Genomic DNA, 17,471 nt, shown 5'->3' on the forward strand with positions numbered 1-17,471 from the left:
CAACTCTGTGTATTTTCTTAAGCATCAAAAAGCATAATAAAACAACCTGACGCAAATTGTCAGTGTTCTGGATCTTTCTACTCAAAGTCAACATTATTTCTTTCTTATTACAAGAACAATTTTGTTGAAATCCTGGCCAGTGTGCTTAGTTTTTTTGTCTGTGTGTGAAGAATCTGTAACAGGCCATCAGTATAAACTCAGAATAGAGTATTATATAATCTGATCCTGCTACATCTAATCTGCATAGGATTAGGAAGCGCAAATTATTTTTCCCTTCACCTTCATAGTATGCTCCAGTGAAGATGATCAGGTAAACCTTATTTATACAAATTATCTGACCAAGTCCTTGCGCTGTTTTAATCCTTGGCATGAGAATTTTATCAGTCCCTTAGGAAGATAAAGTAATTCAAGTACCATGGATGTTTGGGAAGAATACAAATGAATATTATTTTCTTTTTCTTGTAAAGATAGCTGGATTTCAAGCAATTACTTTTTCTAATGGAAAATTGAAATTATCTTTAAACAACTTAAAATGAGTTGAAATGTTAAATATAAAGGATACAAAGAATAAAAGAACTGGGAATACAGTGAGATAAATTTCTTTCAGTGTAACTGAATTTAATTTAGCTAATTTGAAAATAAAATAAAATAGAATTGTCATGAAAGTAAGAAACAAATGACCTTTGCTAAATGCTTACAGTCAGAAATCCTGAAAACAATTGTGGAACTATTCTTCTGTCCTGCAATAAAATGGGTATTTGAATGCTGATTTCCCTTTTTTCATAAAAGAACTCTAAAATTGCTTCATAGTATCTATATCATTAAATATGAATAACAATATCTTAGAATCTGGGTGACATGAGTATATCTGTGAATCATGTTTCACAAATATTCAACTTCCTTATTTTCAATAACAGAGTATTTTGCTTTTTTACCTATCAGGTTACAGCACGGGTCTTCTATGAACTTTTAAACTGTATTCTGTTTTGAATATACCAAGTGCACAAGACCCCTATCCAACCCCACCAATAACTGTATGTTTATCCAAAAACCAAAATGAAACACACACTTATCTCCCAAACTGAAATTATGTAGATGAATGTCTATTGTTTCTTTACCTCAAGCCATGTCATTAATTTAATTTACCATGACTGGAAAACTATAGATGACTTGGAACTTTGAAAATACATTTAAATCTATCAAAAATAGCTGTAGTTTAAAATATTTGTCTTCACATTATTAAAGCTACTGTTAAATTATATTTTTATAAATGCCAGGTACAAATAGATAAAAAGTAATAAATCATGGTATAAAAAGAAAGAAATACTTTCTTGGGAAAATGTATTTGCAATTCAACTGATCATATAAAACCATAAACTAAAAAAAGTTTATATTATTTTATGTGCTGTGGTTTCACCATTCATTGCAACTACATTCCAGAATATTTCACAAGTTCCAGGCACAATGTCCTTGTGTGTGAAGCATAGTGATCACAACTTTTACACTGAAGTCACTCTCATAACAACCTCTCCAGAACTGTTGTCATCTGATGAATCCTCCTGAGGTCTCATTCGACTGAAGAGATGTAACAAAACATAGCCACATTGAAATCTTGGTGAAGTTAACTGTGTTGAATGAACTAAATTTCTGTTTCTCAATGCATTTAGTGGTAGCCACAAAGTCCTAGCTGTTGAGGATTCTCCTCGGCTGCTCTCTTCTATGTCTGTTGCTTTGTCATAATTTTGCACATCCCAGTGCAAATTGACAGCCCTCCAACGCTTAAATACTCTGCAGACTGATGCACCTTCATGTACAATAAGTCCTGAAATTAAAGGAAACAAATTATTGAAGCCCTTAGTTCTTTATATCTAATGTATTTTTTGTAAGAAAATACCATTAAAATTGAATTGCTGGTTTGAATCAAAGCACAAAGACTTGGGTTACGGATAACTGATTCCCACTTACATCCACTGTATTAAACATTTATATCCAGGTATATCTTCTTCTTCTTCTTCTTTTTTTTGATAACTTATAGTCTGAATTATTAATAAACAGAAGAAAGATAATGTTTTTACTTAAACTATAATAGATGTTACAATGCATTTAGAAGTCAGCATAAACTGGGGACCATTATTTTCACCACACCCCATGAACTGTAAGTTTAATAAGTAGCATTTATACATGATAGATATAGATAGATAGATAGATAGATAGATAGATAGATAGATAGATAGATAGATAGATAGATAGATAGATAGATATAGCAAGGTTCAGAGGGTTAGGGAGCATGAGTCATCACCATTTCAGCAGAGATAGAATTATCTGCATAGTCAGAGAAAGGGTCATTTTCAAAAACCAAAGTAGTCAAAATAAGGCTGCCTAACACTGTTTCAGTATTTAAGACCCAGGCAAAGGCTTTTATTCAGAAGCTCCTAGTCTCCAACCAAGCAAAGTTGGCTCTATTTCGAATTAATTTTAGCCACTGGACTACTTAGAAAGAACAGTCTACTTCAGAGTAAACCATTAATCCCAAGGCATTCTTCCCAACAATATGGTATTTCTGTTTTTCTGTTCTCTGGTAGACAAATGAGAGATGGAAGCACTCTTACAGACTCTGTGCCTCTGTCCTTCCTTCAGAGTCTGAGTTTAAGGTAAGCAGAGTCAGGGATGGCTGAAAGTGACTCCACCAAGACCTCATAGATAGAGCCTCAGGATTACACTTGCTAGAAACTTAATCCTTACCTAGCGCTGCTTCTCTTTAGAGGAGGAATTGCTGGGGGTCTGTCATTTGCCCTCCTAGTATATACCCTCTCTAGTTACGTGAAAGCTGGCTTATTTCAATAATATAGGTGGAAATGGTTTGCCATTCTGGGAGAATCTGGGAGAATGCATATCTGAAGCACCTGAAAATGAGAAACCTTCTGGTCCTTTCCAGATACTGCACACATGAATAATAGAAATGAGAATTAAGAATCTGTACCACTTCATAATCTTCTTGTCCTTTAATAAGCATTGTTAGAGGATGAGAGACTGACATGAACAGGCTGGGAAGGAATATCAAGAACAGATGTGTAGTTATATGAATGTAGCTGGTATGCTACAGGATTAACTTGAGCAGTTATCTTGAAGGGTGCTATGAAGTGTGGGCTTAGATTTCTAGTCTGAGCACAAACCAGTAGATGATTCATAGAAAGGCAGACTTGTTACCAACTATGAAAAAGGTTCCATTTTGTTTCTTCTGGTCTGGTCTGTAAAGACATTACAGTCTTGTTTAGGTCATTCTTGACTTGTTCTTTCAAGTGTTGATGGACTGCTAAGAGTTCCTGCAACATCTAATCCACTGCAAGAACTGAGGAAGGAGTGACTATATTGGGAAAAAACAGAAATGAAAACCATAGTTTGCCTAGAATGGAGTGTTGCTGTGTGGAAGTATGCGGTTATATATATATATATTACTGATAATTAATGTAAGCAGATATATTGCTCCAAAGTGGCATTAATACTCTGCCCATCTAACTGCAGTGATATGAAGTAGATAAATTGAGTATTATAAACATTATTTTGAATATGCTATGCCTGAAACTTCCAGGAAACTAAGAGCCTCTGTTTTAAGGTTATGTATTCTGGGAGACCATGTAGCCAGAAAAGATACTTCAGGAATAATTGTGTAATTTCATAACTGCCAAAATTCAAATAACCACTAGATGGCAGCAAGGAAATACAAAAAACTTTCTTTGTTGCCATCTAGCTGCCATCCAGATTTTTTGCAGTTCAGATCTCACAGTCCTGGCTTCATGAGCTCTGGGCAAGGAATAGAAGGAAACTGGAAACATTCAACTGTGAACAAAATTGTATTTTGACCCAGATGACACATAACTTGAAAATAAAGTTCAAAACAATTAGTCATCTGTGCTTGAGGACAGAAGCATAAGAAGACCTGTAAGTTAACCAGGCAAGCTGTTCACTCACCTGCGTTTAACAGAGACTGTAATGTATTGGAGAATTTCTGCTCTAATTTGAGGCCACCAAAAGTCACTGGAGGTGCAAGGTCTCGTAGAATCCAAAGTGTCCAGTAGTCAGATGATCATGATATAATTTGATTTGATTTTATAACTCCCAGGGTTATGTTTATTTGGATTTGGTGATAAGCAATTTTGGATAGAGTACAAGGTAAAATGGAAATTGGCCTGGCTTAGCAAGTTCTTATAATTTGGCTTGAGAATTATTCTTGTTACTGATAAATACATATTTTCTCAAACACAAATGAAGGTTCCAGAATAATTTTGAAATTCTCCCAGTGCAAGACGGCGGTTTCCAGGACCTCTTCCTAGGCACTGCTGAGCTTGAGTTTGTATGACAAAATATCTGGTTTCTGACTCTGGACCTGTGGTACATAAGAGGTGATGAAATTAAAGCATGAAAAGAGACCAACAAGCCTGGCATTAGCTGAGCTTCTTAGAAGTCTGAAGGTATTCAAGATTATATTATTTTGTGTACTTGGTGAGAAGCTCATTCAAGAAGATGGCTTCGCATTTAAAAAGCATTCTTAATAGCCAGCAATTCTGTATCTCATATTGTATAGTTGAATTTTGTAAAACTGAGTTTCTGTGAATAGTAAACACACTGGTGCAAAATCTCTTCTGGGCCACAGGTTTATAACAAAACCAATTCTACTATATCCATGTTTATTACAAAGGAAATCTGATGGTTGTATAATGAAGAATCCAGTCAGAAGGGAATACATTCTTGAAATTTTGGAAGACTTGCTCAGCAGCCATCTCTCAAAAATAGATTATTGGACCAAAGTAAGTATGTACAGACTTGTGCTACCTGGGTGAAAGGGTATAAGTTGCCAGAAACAATTTACAGAGCCTAAGTACCTTTGTACTATCCTGATATTCTGATAGAGAGGAATTACTGAGATCTTAGGAGGATCCATTTTGATTCTTGCTGGAGGTATATATTGTCCTAAGATTTTAGACAGATCAAATACACATTTCTCCAATTTTGGACACAAATAAAGCTCACACAGTAGCTGCAAGAGCTGTCTTTACATGAACTCCAAAGTCCTTGAAGTTGGCTGAGTGATTCAAAATGTCATTTAAATAATTTACAAATCTGTCTAGGAAATCCCAGAAGATACAGTTCATAAAATGTTGGAAGATGACCAAAACATTGCACAGTTCAGTAGGCATCACTGTGTCTGATGTGTACCAGACTGTATGCACCTTAAAGACCTGATTTAGTATGGATAACTGCTCCTTGTAGATGCTCCAGCAGATCCCAAATAGATGTATGTGCTATTTTTCTATTTGTCCTATAATAGTTGCATAAACTGAATTCCATTTTTTTCTTAATAAATAAAATAAAAAAATATTTTTTCCTGAAGAAATCCAAAAAGCCTAGTAGTTCTGGTGAAAGCGAGGATGGTCTACCTATGGAAATATAGAATCTGGGAACAAAGTCAATGTCACAATAATGGCCTCTAAAAGGCAATTGATCTATTTTTTTGTCAAAGATATTGCTATGTTAAATTAGGTGTAGAGAATCATGGAGATAACCTTGAGGGAAATAGGCAAGAACCATTATATAAGTAAAGAGGGGTGAAACATTCCTTAAGTTCTAGAAAACAGAATAATATTCAGAAGAGATTCAGGCAGGCTCCTCCCTAACTGGAATATAAGAGGGAGTGGGTGTAAAGCTCAAAAGGGTTTGCAAGATCCTGATATTATAGACTAGCTCAGTAAAATATAGTTCTAGTCTTCCTGTGGAGTCTGTTTTCTGATCTTGTCTAATGAAGGGCTGACATTAAGGTAGCCAGGGCATAAAATGTACTGGGTTGAGGCTTGCATTTTAAAGATGTGAAGGAAACTTTGTCTTGGGACATGATATCTATAAATAATGTATGATAAACTTGGATGAGCTTGAAAGCATGTTATCTATTAGGCAAACAGATAGCTAGAGTTTTTTACTGTTACAGACCAGGTTTCATAATAAAATACATTAAAAATAAAATAAGAATAAAAACACAAAACAAGATAAGAATGTTACAGTTGGTAGTGGGTTCATCAGGGTGTTCAAGGAAACTAATCATATTGATCTGATAACAGTAACTGTACATCAGAAAAGATCAAAATTTCCCAGGTGTTTTACCAGGTAAGGAGTTATAAGGTAGGATCCTAGCATCCTTATAGTGGGTACAGTATAACAGGGCATGAGCGATAGTTTCAGTGCCTCTCGTCCGCAGGGGCACAGTCTTAGTTCATAAGGAATTTTTTTATATCGGCTCTCTAGAACTGCTGTGGAGAGAGCGTTGAAGCATGCTAAAATGGTACTCTTTGGAATTTGGAAGTGGTTTTATGATGTAAATATCTCACTGGTTTGAAAAAGGGGACTTGACTGCTCAGAAAAACATTCTTGGGTAAAGCAGACTGGTCCCGTTGGGCTTCTAGGCCTTTAATACATTGTTTAAATGCACTAAGTGCATACTCATAAGCCATAATTAAGAATGCCTCCTTAGAAAAGTGGAGGTGTTGGAGTTTTTGTAAAATTGTCCTGGTCCATACTGATTCAAAATTATCCTCAATAAGCAAAGAACACAGGCCTATGGGAAAAACAGTAACTTTAGCCAGTATGCTATGATGGAGGTCCATTCACCTATTTTGATTTTAATTACCCCTGCCTCTCTCCTTAATACTACATTTGGAATGCAAGGGGCTACCTGGAACATAGCCCTTAGGAATTTAGACTGGACCATTTACAAGGAGTAAATGTAAAGTCCCAGCTGGGCACTGAACAGTAGTTGTACATGAGCCTTAGCTGAATATAATTTCAATGTTGCTGGAATATACTGTGCTCTTCTGGTAAAATGAAAGATTGCTTCTCAGCCTTTTGGCTAAGATCAAATGTGTAGCCATGTAGGATAAGGAAAAATTATTATAATTCTGAGAGTCCAAATTAGCATTTAAATTTTACTAGATTCAACAATGACTGGAGCAGAGATCACTGCCATGGATATGTTATGTTGAGAAGCAAATTCAAGACTCATAAAATTACCAGAAGCTCCAGGATCAATTATGTCTGAAGACCAGTAAAAAATATGCAGTATTACAGACAGGTTGAGATGCTGTGGTATTTTGTTGTGTGGGTGCTGATCTGCTTTTTGCACTCAAGGTTTAGAGTCTTCCATTTCCTAGCCTTTTCATTGCTGCTTGCTTCTTGGTTGCAAAGTAACCATCTTAGTCAAAATATAAACAACAATTTCTCAAAAAGACAGGGTCTAGTTCCTTCCAATTGCATTGATTCCTTGGCCACTTGATTTGGCTAGGGATCTAGTAAAGAATCAGGTGTCACCATACCCTCTGCCAAGGAGAAGCTGCTCCTGAAATGTGAGCCAAACCAACTTCCTGAGCATTCATCAGTCTGTAGATACAGCTGCATAAGACTCTGAAACATGAGAGAGTTTTCTACCTGAGCCTAGCATGTATTCAGCTAGCTTTCCTGGCGCTCCTCTATGAATAGAGACTATTGGACTGTTCATTCCAAGAACAGTCATGAGCTATCAATCAGAGTTTACTGGTGTACACAGCAACAGAACTCTGTCCTTGGCACAGGTGTATTTTCAGTTTCACATTTTTGAGAATCCTCACAAATTATTTACATTACCTCCACAAAAACTTGTATATAGTGTGTGACTGACATAGAGGCTGGAGTCATCTGTATCTCTTTGCTGCAATATAGTTGTCATCCAGTAACAATAAAGCCCACTATGGATTCTTTTTGGGAAAACTGCTCTCAATTGTCTATAGAAAATATGCTGGTCGAGGGTTGCTGGAAATATTTCAGCATTCCCATTGATCTTTCCAGAAAGGATTATTCAGAATTTGCATATTGGATGCTTAGGTGATGGAAATGGCTAAATCCCAAGCTGGTTCATCTACTCTTCATATTGTTGGTGACCATGGCAAGGAGCCACTCAGATCCTCAGAACTTCATCCTGCTATTTAACCCCTCCATCTGTGCTTTAGTGGCTGGGGGGGGGAGGAACGCTCCTTTTTTAGGGCTACCATATAAGAATGGTAAATCAAGACAGCCATAAGATGGCAACTAAGGGTTAGAGTTTCTGTGTTTCTTCACTGCCATCTAGTGATCTTTATCTTTCCAATCAGTAGCTGTATTAGCTCTGTCATGACAGTGCAAGAGGCATAACCAGACAATCCTGGGTGAAAAACCAGCACTAAACATTTACAACAAAGTCAATAAAGAAATGCTTAGTCAAGATCTGATCTTGATTTCAAGGGAAATTCTTTATTACATTTGAAAAAAGAGTGTTAGGCTACAAGTGTTACCAATGTTCTGGCAGAGATCAAGTTATCTGAATTATCAAAGTAAAACTGCATTTCAAGAAACAAGGCAGTTTCGGTCAGACTGTTAGAAACATTGTTTCAATATCTTATGAGCCCCGGGAAAAACGTTTACCCTGGAAGCTCCCACTCTATGCTGAAACACAGCCAATACTACTTCAGTCGAATTGTAGTTATTGGGCTACCTAGAAGCACAGCCTACTCAGAGTAACAGCTTACTTCTGTGTAGACAACTACTCCCAAGGCACTCTTCCCAGAAATCTGGCACTTCAATTCTCTGCTCCCAACTTTGAGGAGGAAGTGCTCTCATAGACTTGGTGGCTCCGTCCTTTCTTTGGAACCTTAGTTCAGGGTTGCAGAGCTGGGGGCAGTAGAAAATGGTTTTAGTAAGCTATCATACCTGGGCTTTAGAACTCCAAATGACATTGATAGCACTACATAGCTAGAGTCTTTTGTATCTCTTTGCTGTAATATGACTGTCATCCAGATTTTTTTTAATCCAAATATGGGAGTCCTAACACCTACAAACTAAACCCTAGCTCCTTAGGAGTGATCTAATCAGACACTTTCTCCAAAGCAAGTTAAAATTCTACATAAATAGACAATCACAATTTTTTAAAATACAAAACAGGAACATCAGCATCAAAGAAAATAAAGGCCCATTTAGTTGTCAGTGGGTTCAAGCACTATTTAAAATATTTTCATCATATATCAGTAACCGAACAATAATAGTACCAGAAATGTTATGGGAAGGAAATTCCATTACTAGAAGCACTTAGGTGGTCATCTGATAACATCTCACATAGTGAGAAATCAAAGCATTACTTCAGTTCATTGGGTGCATTCACCTTTGCAGGAAGCTTTAAAATAGATGTGGGGGAACAACTGGTATCCTAGGAGGGCCCTTAGCTGCAAAAGGTGCAGCTTGCAAAACTGTGGGAACGTCTACCTGCTTTTCTTTCTAGTCAGCTGGCTGATAGGGAACTCACTATTACTTTCCCATTGTGATTAGCAATAGAAAACTGATTTTCTGTTTCCCATCAGACATTGATCATGTTGATCAATTGCCCTGTGAAAGTAGATGTATCATTCCCTGCTGCTAATGCTAGAGAAAACAGCTTTCTTGAGGAGAACTGTTTGGGGGTAGGGATGAGGCTTTTTCTCTCCACAGACTCTCTCAAAATTACCAGAAGGAAAAGGAATTCTGCTTCCACTCTCCTTCTCAGCAGCAGCATCATTCCTTTGACCAAGGATCTTTTGAGTTGGAAAGAAGGATACCATCTTGCAGGCAGAGAGGATGGTGAGAGAGGAATATACATGTAATACATGAAAATGGGGCTATAGCAATATTAATCATGCGTTCAAATCAGAACTGGAGCTGAAACCATACTAGAAATCAATAGAGATGATGCAATATTAGCATTATACATTTCTTTGCTGGGTTCCAATTAGTATTCTCACAACCACATTTTTAATAAGCTCAGATTCTATACACACTTTAAAGGCGTGATCATGTAGAACATGTAACAGTAATCTAATCTGGATGTGACTGAGTCATGTGTGGTTGTAATTAAATCTAATGTTTCTTGGAAAGGGCACATCTACCATACAGGTTTACAATGTAGCAAACAAATCTCCAGTTCACAATCAGGGCACCCAGAAACTGTTTGCTGTTCTCCCAAGTTGCAAATCTAATCAGGATACTGTTTCAACCTGATCAAAGATTCATCTACTATATCTTGACTACTGTAACGCACTCTACATGGGGCTGCCCTTGAAAAGTATCCGGAAGCTTCAGTTAGTTCAGAATGTAGTGGCCCACATAGTTTTGTGCAAGCCTAGATTTGCACACATGTCACTTCTTTTTTGGGAGCTGCATTGACTGCCAATTTGCTTCTGGGTCCAATTCAAGGTGCTGGTTGTCACCTTTAAAGCCCTACATGGCTTGGGGCCAGATTATTTGAAGGACTGCCTTTTCCCAGTTTCATCTGCCCAACCCACCAATCAGGGAGGCAGGGTATGTTACAGGACCCCCCTATTAAGGAAGTCCATCTAGTGGGACCGAGAAGAAGGGCCTTCTCCATAGTGCCTCCCTCCCTGTGGAACATCATCCCCATAGAGATAAGACAGGTCCCCACCTTGATTCTCTTTTGCAAGCCCCTGAAGACATGGTTTTGCCGGTGGGCTTGGGATCCCAGGTTGACCTGGAGCCCATCAAATGACTAGTGTAAATGTATTGTTGTCACCATGGGGCTGGGGAGGTGGAGTGGGTTTTGGGTTTGGGATTTTTATTCCTGTAAGCCACCCAGAGTCACCGTGAGTGAGTTGGATGGCCATATAAATTGCTTAAATAAATAAATAAATAAATAAATAAATAAATAAATACTGTATGCAACATCTTGTTTCTCACTTAAAATTCTTGTCAAGATCAATCATATTCAAACCAAATTGAACATAAAACCATATATAATAGCTATCCTATCCATAAACTACTACACTACTTTGTTCAATATTGATTCCAGACATTGGTTTAGTCCTAGCCTGTTTAAAATCTAATGGAAAAGGTAGAGCTGAAAGTCATCCATTAGAAAAAATAAATATCTATGAAGTATTCACCAATAACTTCAGATAGCTGTTAAATAATATGACAGACAAGATGGAATCTGTAAAATTCCATGGCTTTTGACTTATGGATGGAGTAGCAGTTTCTAAGCATCCCCTTCAGAAACTTAATTTCCAGGAAGAATAGCAGAACCACCATAAAATAGTATGTCAAGGTCTAATTTTTAAAAGTATTTCTTGAAAAGTCAATTGTATTGAAAACTGCTAAGAAGTCCACAAAAATCAATAGCAATAAAATAGTTATCTGTATATAGCTTAGTCCCCAGACCTATTTGTAAACCAATTTGTAAAGGATGGAACTAATCAATATCATTCATAAGAATCTGAAGTTTGTTCACTGGTTCATATTTGAGTACCTTGCCAAGGGTGCCCTGTCTCAATACTACAGTAGATGGAATATTTCAATGAAATAAATGCAGTTAAAAATCTTTAAATTTGGTGGGATTGTGCTTAATATTTGTGTATAAATACTGTATATGTGTGTATGTGTTCAACTATTTTAAGAATTACAGTATTTTAAATAATATTATAGTAGATGGAGGATTTTTTTTGTCAAAGGAATGGAGAAGATAGTGGTGTAATGACATCACTGTAAAGGTGGAGTCAAATTTTGGTCCAATCTTTCTTCTTTTAAGGTTTTGAGCACTTTTCCCTGTTTGTAAGTATATACAGTAAATATGTAATATTTTATGTGAATTCACACTGAAAATAATATTGCTGTTATTTAGGGATTTGCCACCAAATTTCAGCAATTCAATCTTGGGTGGTTCTAGAGGCATGCAATCCATGATCCATTGATTGCTTGCCCCTTGTCTAAACTCTTGAAGCCTGCTGTAGTTTCATTTAACCTGAGAGTATTGTGGATCTTTCTGACTATGGGTATTGTGGGTAAGAGTGATTATCAGGCAACTTTTTAATGTTATTATATACCCGAATTATGAAGCCTTTAAAATTGGAATTCTTGTTATATCTAAACATGACACACACACATACATTTTGTATTTTCTAGAAACCACCATGTACATAAATCACATATACAAAAACATACAGTCTCAAATGATATCTTGCCACATTTAGCAAAATGAATGAATGGATTATTTTTTTAGCTTACCTATGCATACTAGATCCATAAAACCATACATTCCATAGCAGATTTGAAAAAGGAGATCTTTTCTTTGCCATACTGCATAGGGACTGAAGGCCGACCACAGAAGCCAAGTTACACTTGCTACTAAGAATAGTGATCCCAAAATTACAGCAATCATCTGCACTTTCTCAACCAGAGTTACAGTAATGCTCTGCCACTAAAAGGAAGAAAAAGTAATATGGATAAAATGTTTACCAAAAAAATTCTAGGTCTATTTAAACTCATGAGAATATTCACAAAGTTCTATTACATTTGTTCATAGCACTTTTCATATTCTTTTTGGAGAAAGAAACTCCATTCATTTCATAAATCATCTTAAACTGAATAACTTTAACAGTTTAGGAATGCCACAAATATCTGCTATTTGGACATAAAACAATTTTTGGTAAAAACATGGTCCTTGTCAATACTTCTCTGAGTCATAGGACAAACTTTTAACCCGGCTGAACCTACTGTGTGCAACACAATGAAGAATGCTAATAAAATTTGTCATGCTACCTCTTTGTCTGCCATGATAATCATGCATGTTAGAAATCCAGCTGTAAAAATAGATGGAGAAAATGCTTTCATTGTACATAGGACAGGAGACAAGGAGGAAAACATGTTTGAATAATGTGTTGCTTAAGAATAAGGCTCTAAAAATTTATGGACACATTTGTCATGATATCCTGCAACCCTCATTTCAGTGTCTCAATTTATGTGAATGTACTTTATGAGAGGTTTTTAGGAAACATAACCCTAGCATAAAGGGAAGCCTGCATAATTAAATATATATTGTTTATAGTTACATATTAGTCTTATTAGCATGTTTGTATATAAAAATTAATTATAACTAAATACTGCATAAAGTGCCATTCAAATAAAATGTAGAAAATTTTACTCATTACAACTGTAAATGATTTTCTCTTCAGTGACTTATTAGCTTTGCATGTATAATCTTACCACAGAAGAACAAAACAAAGTTTTCCCCATTCTTCAAAGGCAGAACTATCTCTGAGTATATAAGAGTCGTTCCTTTATTAAACCATATTAATTAAATTTATACCTCATCATTCTACTCAAATGAGTATTCAAGGTAGCTTACATTAAAAAAAAACTAAATTAACATAAATTAAAATTATTACCCAAATTAACAGTTTAAAGAGCTTCAGAAAGAGATGCGTCTTTACAGATTTTCTAAAAGCCATGAGAATAGTAGCCAAGCACAACCACCATGGCCTGGGAGGAACCAAGACGACTTTCTCCCATGTGCCAGATAAGGAAGCTTTTGATACTGGCAGAAGGGCCTCTTTCGAAAATGTTAACAGGTCACCTTTTTTCCTCCACCAGCTCCCATTCCTTCCACTAACATCACTGGGAAAGTATTACATTATGTCATTCCAAGAGAAGTAACTCAATCAAGAAATGACCATTGATTTAAATATGATAACCTATAAATAAAAAGAGGGGGAGAAATCTGTACCACTTTTCAAAGCTTTTCTCTGCAACCCCCCAGCTGATTTTTTTCCATATTATGTACAATTCTTCAAAATCCTACATCTCCATATAATTACTTTCTGTTTCATTTTTCAAGGAATTGCTCCTTATTTAGAATTATAAGTAATATTTCATCAAAGCTGTATACGTGTGTCTGTGCTCACAGGTTGTGAACCTAGCACACATGACAAAAGAGCACACACACAAAATTAAATATGTTAAGAAACTTTATTAATTTAATTTTAGTTTTAAATTCATTTAAGAAAATATAAAAGCAGCACCAGAAACTGAACAATCTGCATCTATCAAGTTCTTATGTGCAACAGCCTAACTTACATAGCAGAAGAACTTCCCTCAGGCTTCCCCTATTCTCTTTCTGTAACTAGAGCTGTCTTTCGGTCCTCCACCTTCCCATTGGCTGGATCCTTCCTATCAATAGTCACTGACTCCTGGGTTCTTCCTACATGGGATGAGGGATGGAACATCATCAGAAAGGGGATTGGCTTGGAGTTCTGCTAGTCAAACCAGAAACAGGCAGGGCAGGCTCACTCACAGGGGACAGGGGAGGATTGAGAACTGCCACTGAGATTATTTTAGTACAGTAATTCTTTTTTTTTTTAATAAAAGTAATTTTAAAGAAGAAACGTAAAAATATCTGTCCCCAAAATGACACTCTCAATACGTTTAAAGTACAAGTCAATAGTGATCTGATTTAAATTTAAATGACTGGATGAATTTCTAGAAATGGCTATACCAAATTTCCAAAGCTTGATACATATTGAACTATATGAAGTATTCACATGTGATGAAGAACACAAAGCCGCTGAGATGCCAAAATTCTTGGAAATATTTTTTACAGGAAAAATATTCAAGAATGCATGATATCTTGATTTCTTATAGCCTCATCTGTTATATACATCTCACATAGATAGTATACAAAGTCTTAATAAATAAATAAAAGGAAGATTGCTTGTCACACTACTTGAAAGTCCAGCCAAAAAGAAAGTAAATTAACCTTGAATGCAAGCATTTAACTCCAGAAGAAATCTAGGTTTTTGTTGTGTTTTGTTGGTTATGTATATGTTGGCTATTGAAATTAATAGTTAAGAGTTTACATCCAGCATATTAATGTCAAATGGAAAAGTATATGCACATACCAGAGAGATGAAGAAATAAGAAATACTTTTGAATTTCTAGAAATTATCAGCAGCATTGTACAGAATGGTATCATGGATGAAATAGCATTGCCAACATTTCATATTCTAGGTCTTGGTAAAAACACAAAGATTTCCATCAATAAATACTTGAAACTCTATTTTAAATTGAGATCCATATATTCTTCAAATTATAAAACCTTATGTGGAAGAATATTACAGTTTCAAGTCTGTGATGCTATAGCAATAATCTCTGAACTCAAATAGTTTTATTAAAAATAGTATGATCTAATGAAAATGGTGATGGTGCCATCATGATGTTGGGAAGACTCAGTGGTGTAGCAATATAGATGAAAAATGATATTCCACCCTTAGTTCAGCAACATGGCATTACATACCATAAAGACTTGGAAATTTCTGATGCAAGGAAAGAAGTCAAACTGAAACTTTAATAAAAACTGTTTACATAGTGTTCGGTTAGTCTTTCACATACAGAAAAAATTCAAATTTCAAGGAATAGTGAATGCTTCTGAATGTCACTCAGTAATTCTTCAAGGATTCAGCTTTGTGAAGTCATAAAATTAAGTCTCTTCTAGATAGGAGCTCTTAAGAAAATAATCAAATAGACAGCAATTCTACAATTACCTTCAGAAACTTCCTATGTGCTCAACTAGCACACAGGTTTCCAGAGAATGAGGTGCAGAAATACTCTGTGTTTGACTGTGTAGCAATGCCACAGTGTGATTTCAGGTTTTGGAATGCTGGTCAATTGCTCCAAATATGAAGATTTTCTTTTGAAAATACTGCTAAAGTTGATCAGAATAATTACTTCAGATATTCAGTAGGGAAGGGAAAAAAAAAGTAAAGGCATTTTGTCCAGATATTGTGACATTTGAACATTACAATGAATAGCTTCAGTACCTGGCAAACTTGATAGATACTAGAGGACCACTCCTTAGTGTCCCCTGCAGACTATGAGCATGATTTTAGCTTAATAATATTCTAAAAATCAAATTATAGAGTTGTTTACAACTAGATAATTTGGACATGCTAATGCATGTTAAGAATTTTCAGCTTTATGGATATCTACACAGCATTAATTCTGCGTGGATACTAGAGGCCCAAAGCCGAAAACCACAGGGGAAAAGTGTAGGATATATTATACCTTTTTCTCTATAGATTTTGACTCACTAGAGTTAGCCCTACTAAATGGGTTGTATAACAGACTAACAGACTGGAATATACCTAGTGTACTTTACTGTAGTTTCATGTGTATTTATTAACATGTTGTAAAATGATTTTCATTATGGACATATTTAAACTCTGGTTAAAAAAATTCACAAAAGAAATGTGTTGTACACACATTATTGTACACACACCATACCAAAAATTGGAGGGTACATTTATTTATGTAGTTTATAGGCCACCCAACTCATAAATTACTCTGGGCAACAAGTTTACAAGAAAAGGAAAAGGGGAAGGGGAAAGAGGAGCAGCAGCAGCAGCAGCAGCATAACCATAACCAACATATTAATAAAGTTCCCACAAAGGCACATACTTCCTAACCCAGTTCCTGGGGAAAGAACCAGATCTTCAAGACTGGTTTAAAGGACAGTAGGGATAGGACAACTGAAACCATCAAAGAAAGGCTGTTCCAGAGGATTGCTGCCACAACAGAGAAGGCATACTGTCTGGGTCCCATCAACTGACACTGTCTTGAAGATGGCACCTGGAACATGCCCATTATGTCAGATCTTACTGGATGAGAAGAAACAATGGGAGCAAAGACAATCCTTCAGATAACCAGAACCCACACCATGAAGAGTTTTATAGGTTGCAACCAGTAACTTGAACTACACTCAGAAGTTTATTACTAACTAGTGCAGCTCACATAGTAGAGTTACATGGGCATGCTGCATTTTGGATTAGCTGCAGCTTCCAAGTGGTCTTGCAGAGCACTTTACAATAATCCACACACAAAGTGACTAAGGAGTAAATGACTGTAAGAAGAAATTCCTGGCCCAAGAAAGGGGATAACTGGTACAAAGCTGTATCTGGCCACAGGTGGCACCTGCTCTTCAAGCTGCAAGTCCAGGAAGACCACCAAATTAAACTCCAGTTCTGCTGAGGAAGTGTAACTCCATTCAGAGCTAAAGAGAGAAAATCCATGGAACAACTTAAATTTAACCTACAAACTATAAAAACTGTTTCAGATTTTATTGTTATTGAGCTCTGCTGAATCACTGTAACATTGTGCCTTCCACTCCCAATCTCTGAAGAGAGTTCAGAAGGATAGCATGCTTGATGGTATCAAAAGCTGCTGTACTTGTGGAAAATGGGATCCCAGAATATCTCATTGTCCTCATGAGAAACTTATTCACAGGTCAGGAAGCCACAGTCCAGATGGGAAATGGTAAAACAGACTGGTTCTCGGTCAGCAAAGGAATGAGACAAGGTTGCATACTTTCCCCTTATTTATTCAACCTATAAGTTGCATATACATTGAAGAGAGCTGGACTAGAAGAAAATGAGTCTGTGGTTTTAAAACTAGAGGAAGAAACATCAATAACCTGTGCTAAGCTGAGGATACTACTCTAAACTATCATATTTTGGACCCATTATACAAAGATTTAGATCTCTTTAGAAGTCTAAAATACTGGGAAAGGTAGAAGGAAAAAGAAAAAGAGGATGACCAGCAGCAGAGTGGAT

The 17,471-nt window shown here is 36.2% G+C and overlaps 1 protein-coding gene across 1 annotated transcript in view; it reads right to left on the bottom strand.

The window, feature by feature from the left end:
• Positions 1-1,461: 1,461 nt before the first annotated feature.
• MARCHF11 (membrane associated ring-CH-type finger 11) overlaps positions 1,462-17,471 on the bottom strand; it is a 31,361-nt gene continuing 15,351 nt past the window's right edge. The window contains exons 3-4 of the mRNA XM_007426877.2: positions 12,097-12,289; positions 1,462-1,822 (exon numbers count right to left, since the gene is read on the bottom strand). Of these exons, the coding sequence (XP_007426939.1) occupies positions 1,500-1,822; positions 12,097-12,289 (516 nt within the window). The 3' untranslated portion in view covers positions 1,462-1,499. The remainder of the gene's footprint in view (positions 1,823-12,096; positions 12,290-17,471) is intronic.

The sequence above is a fragment of the Python bivittatus genome, unplaced genomic scaffold (genome assembly GCF_059951505.1).
Source record: "Python bivittatus isolate LINGU-HERP-01145 unplaced genomic scaffold, Pbiv_v1 ctg000840_np1212, whole genome shotgun sequence".
Taxonomy (NCBI): Eukaryota; Metazoa; Chordata; class Lepidosauria; order Squamata; family Pythonidae; genus Python; species Python bivittatus.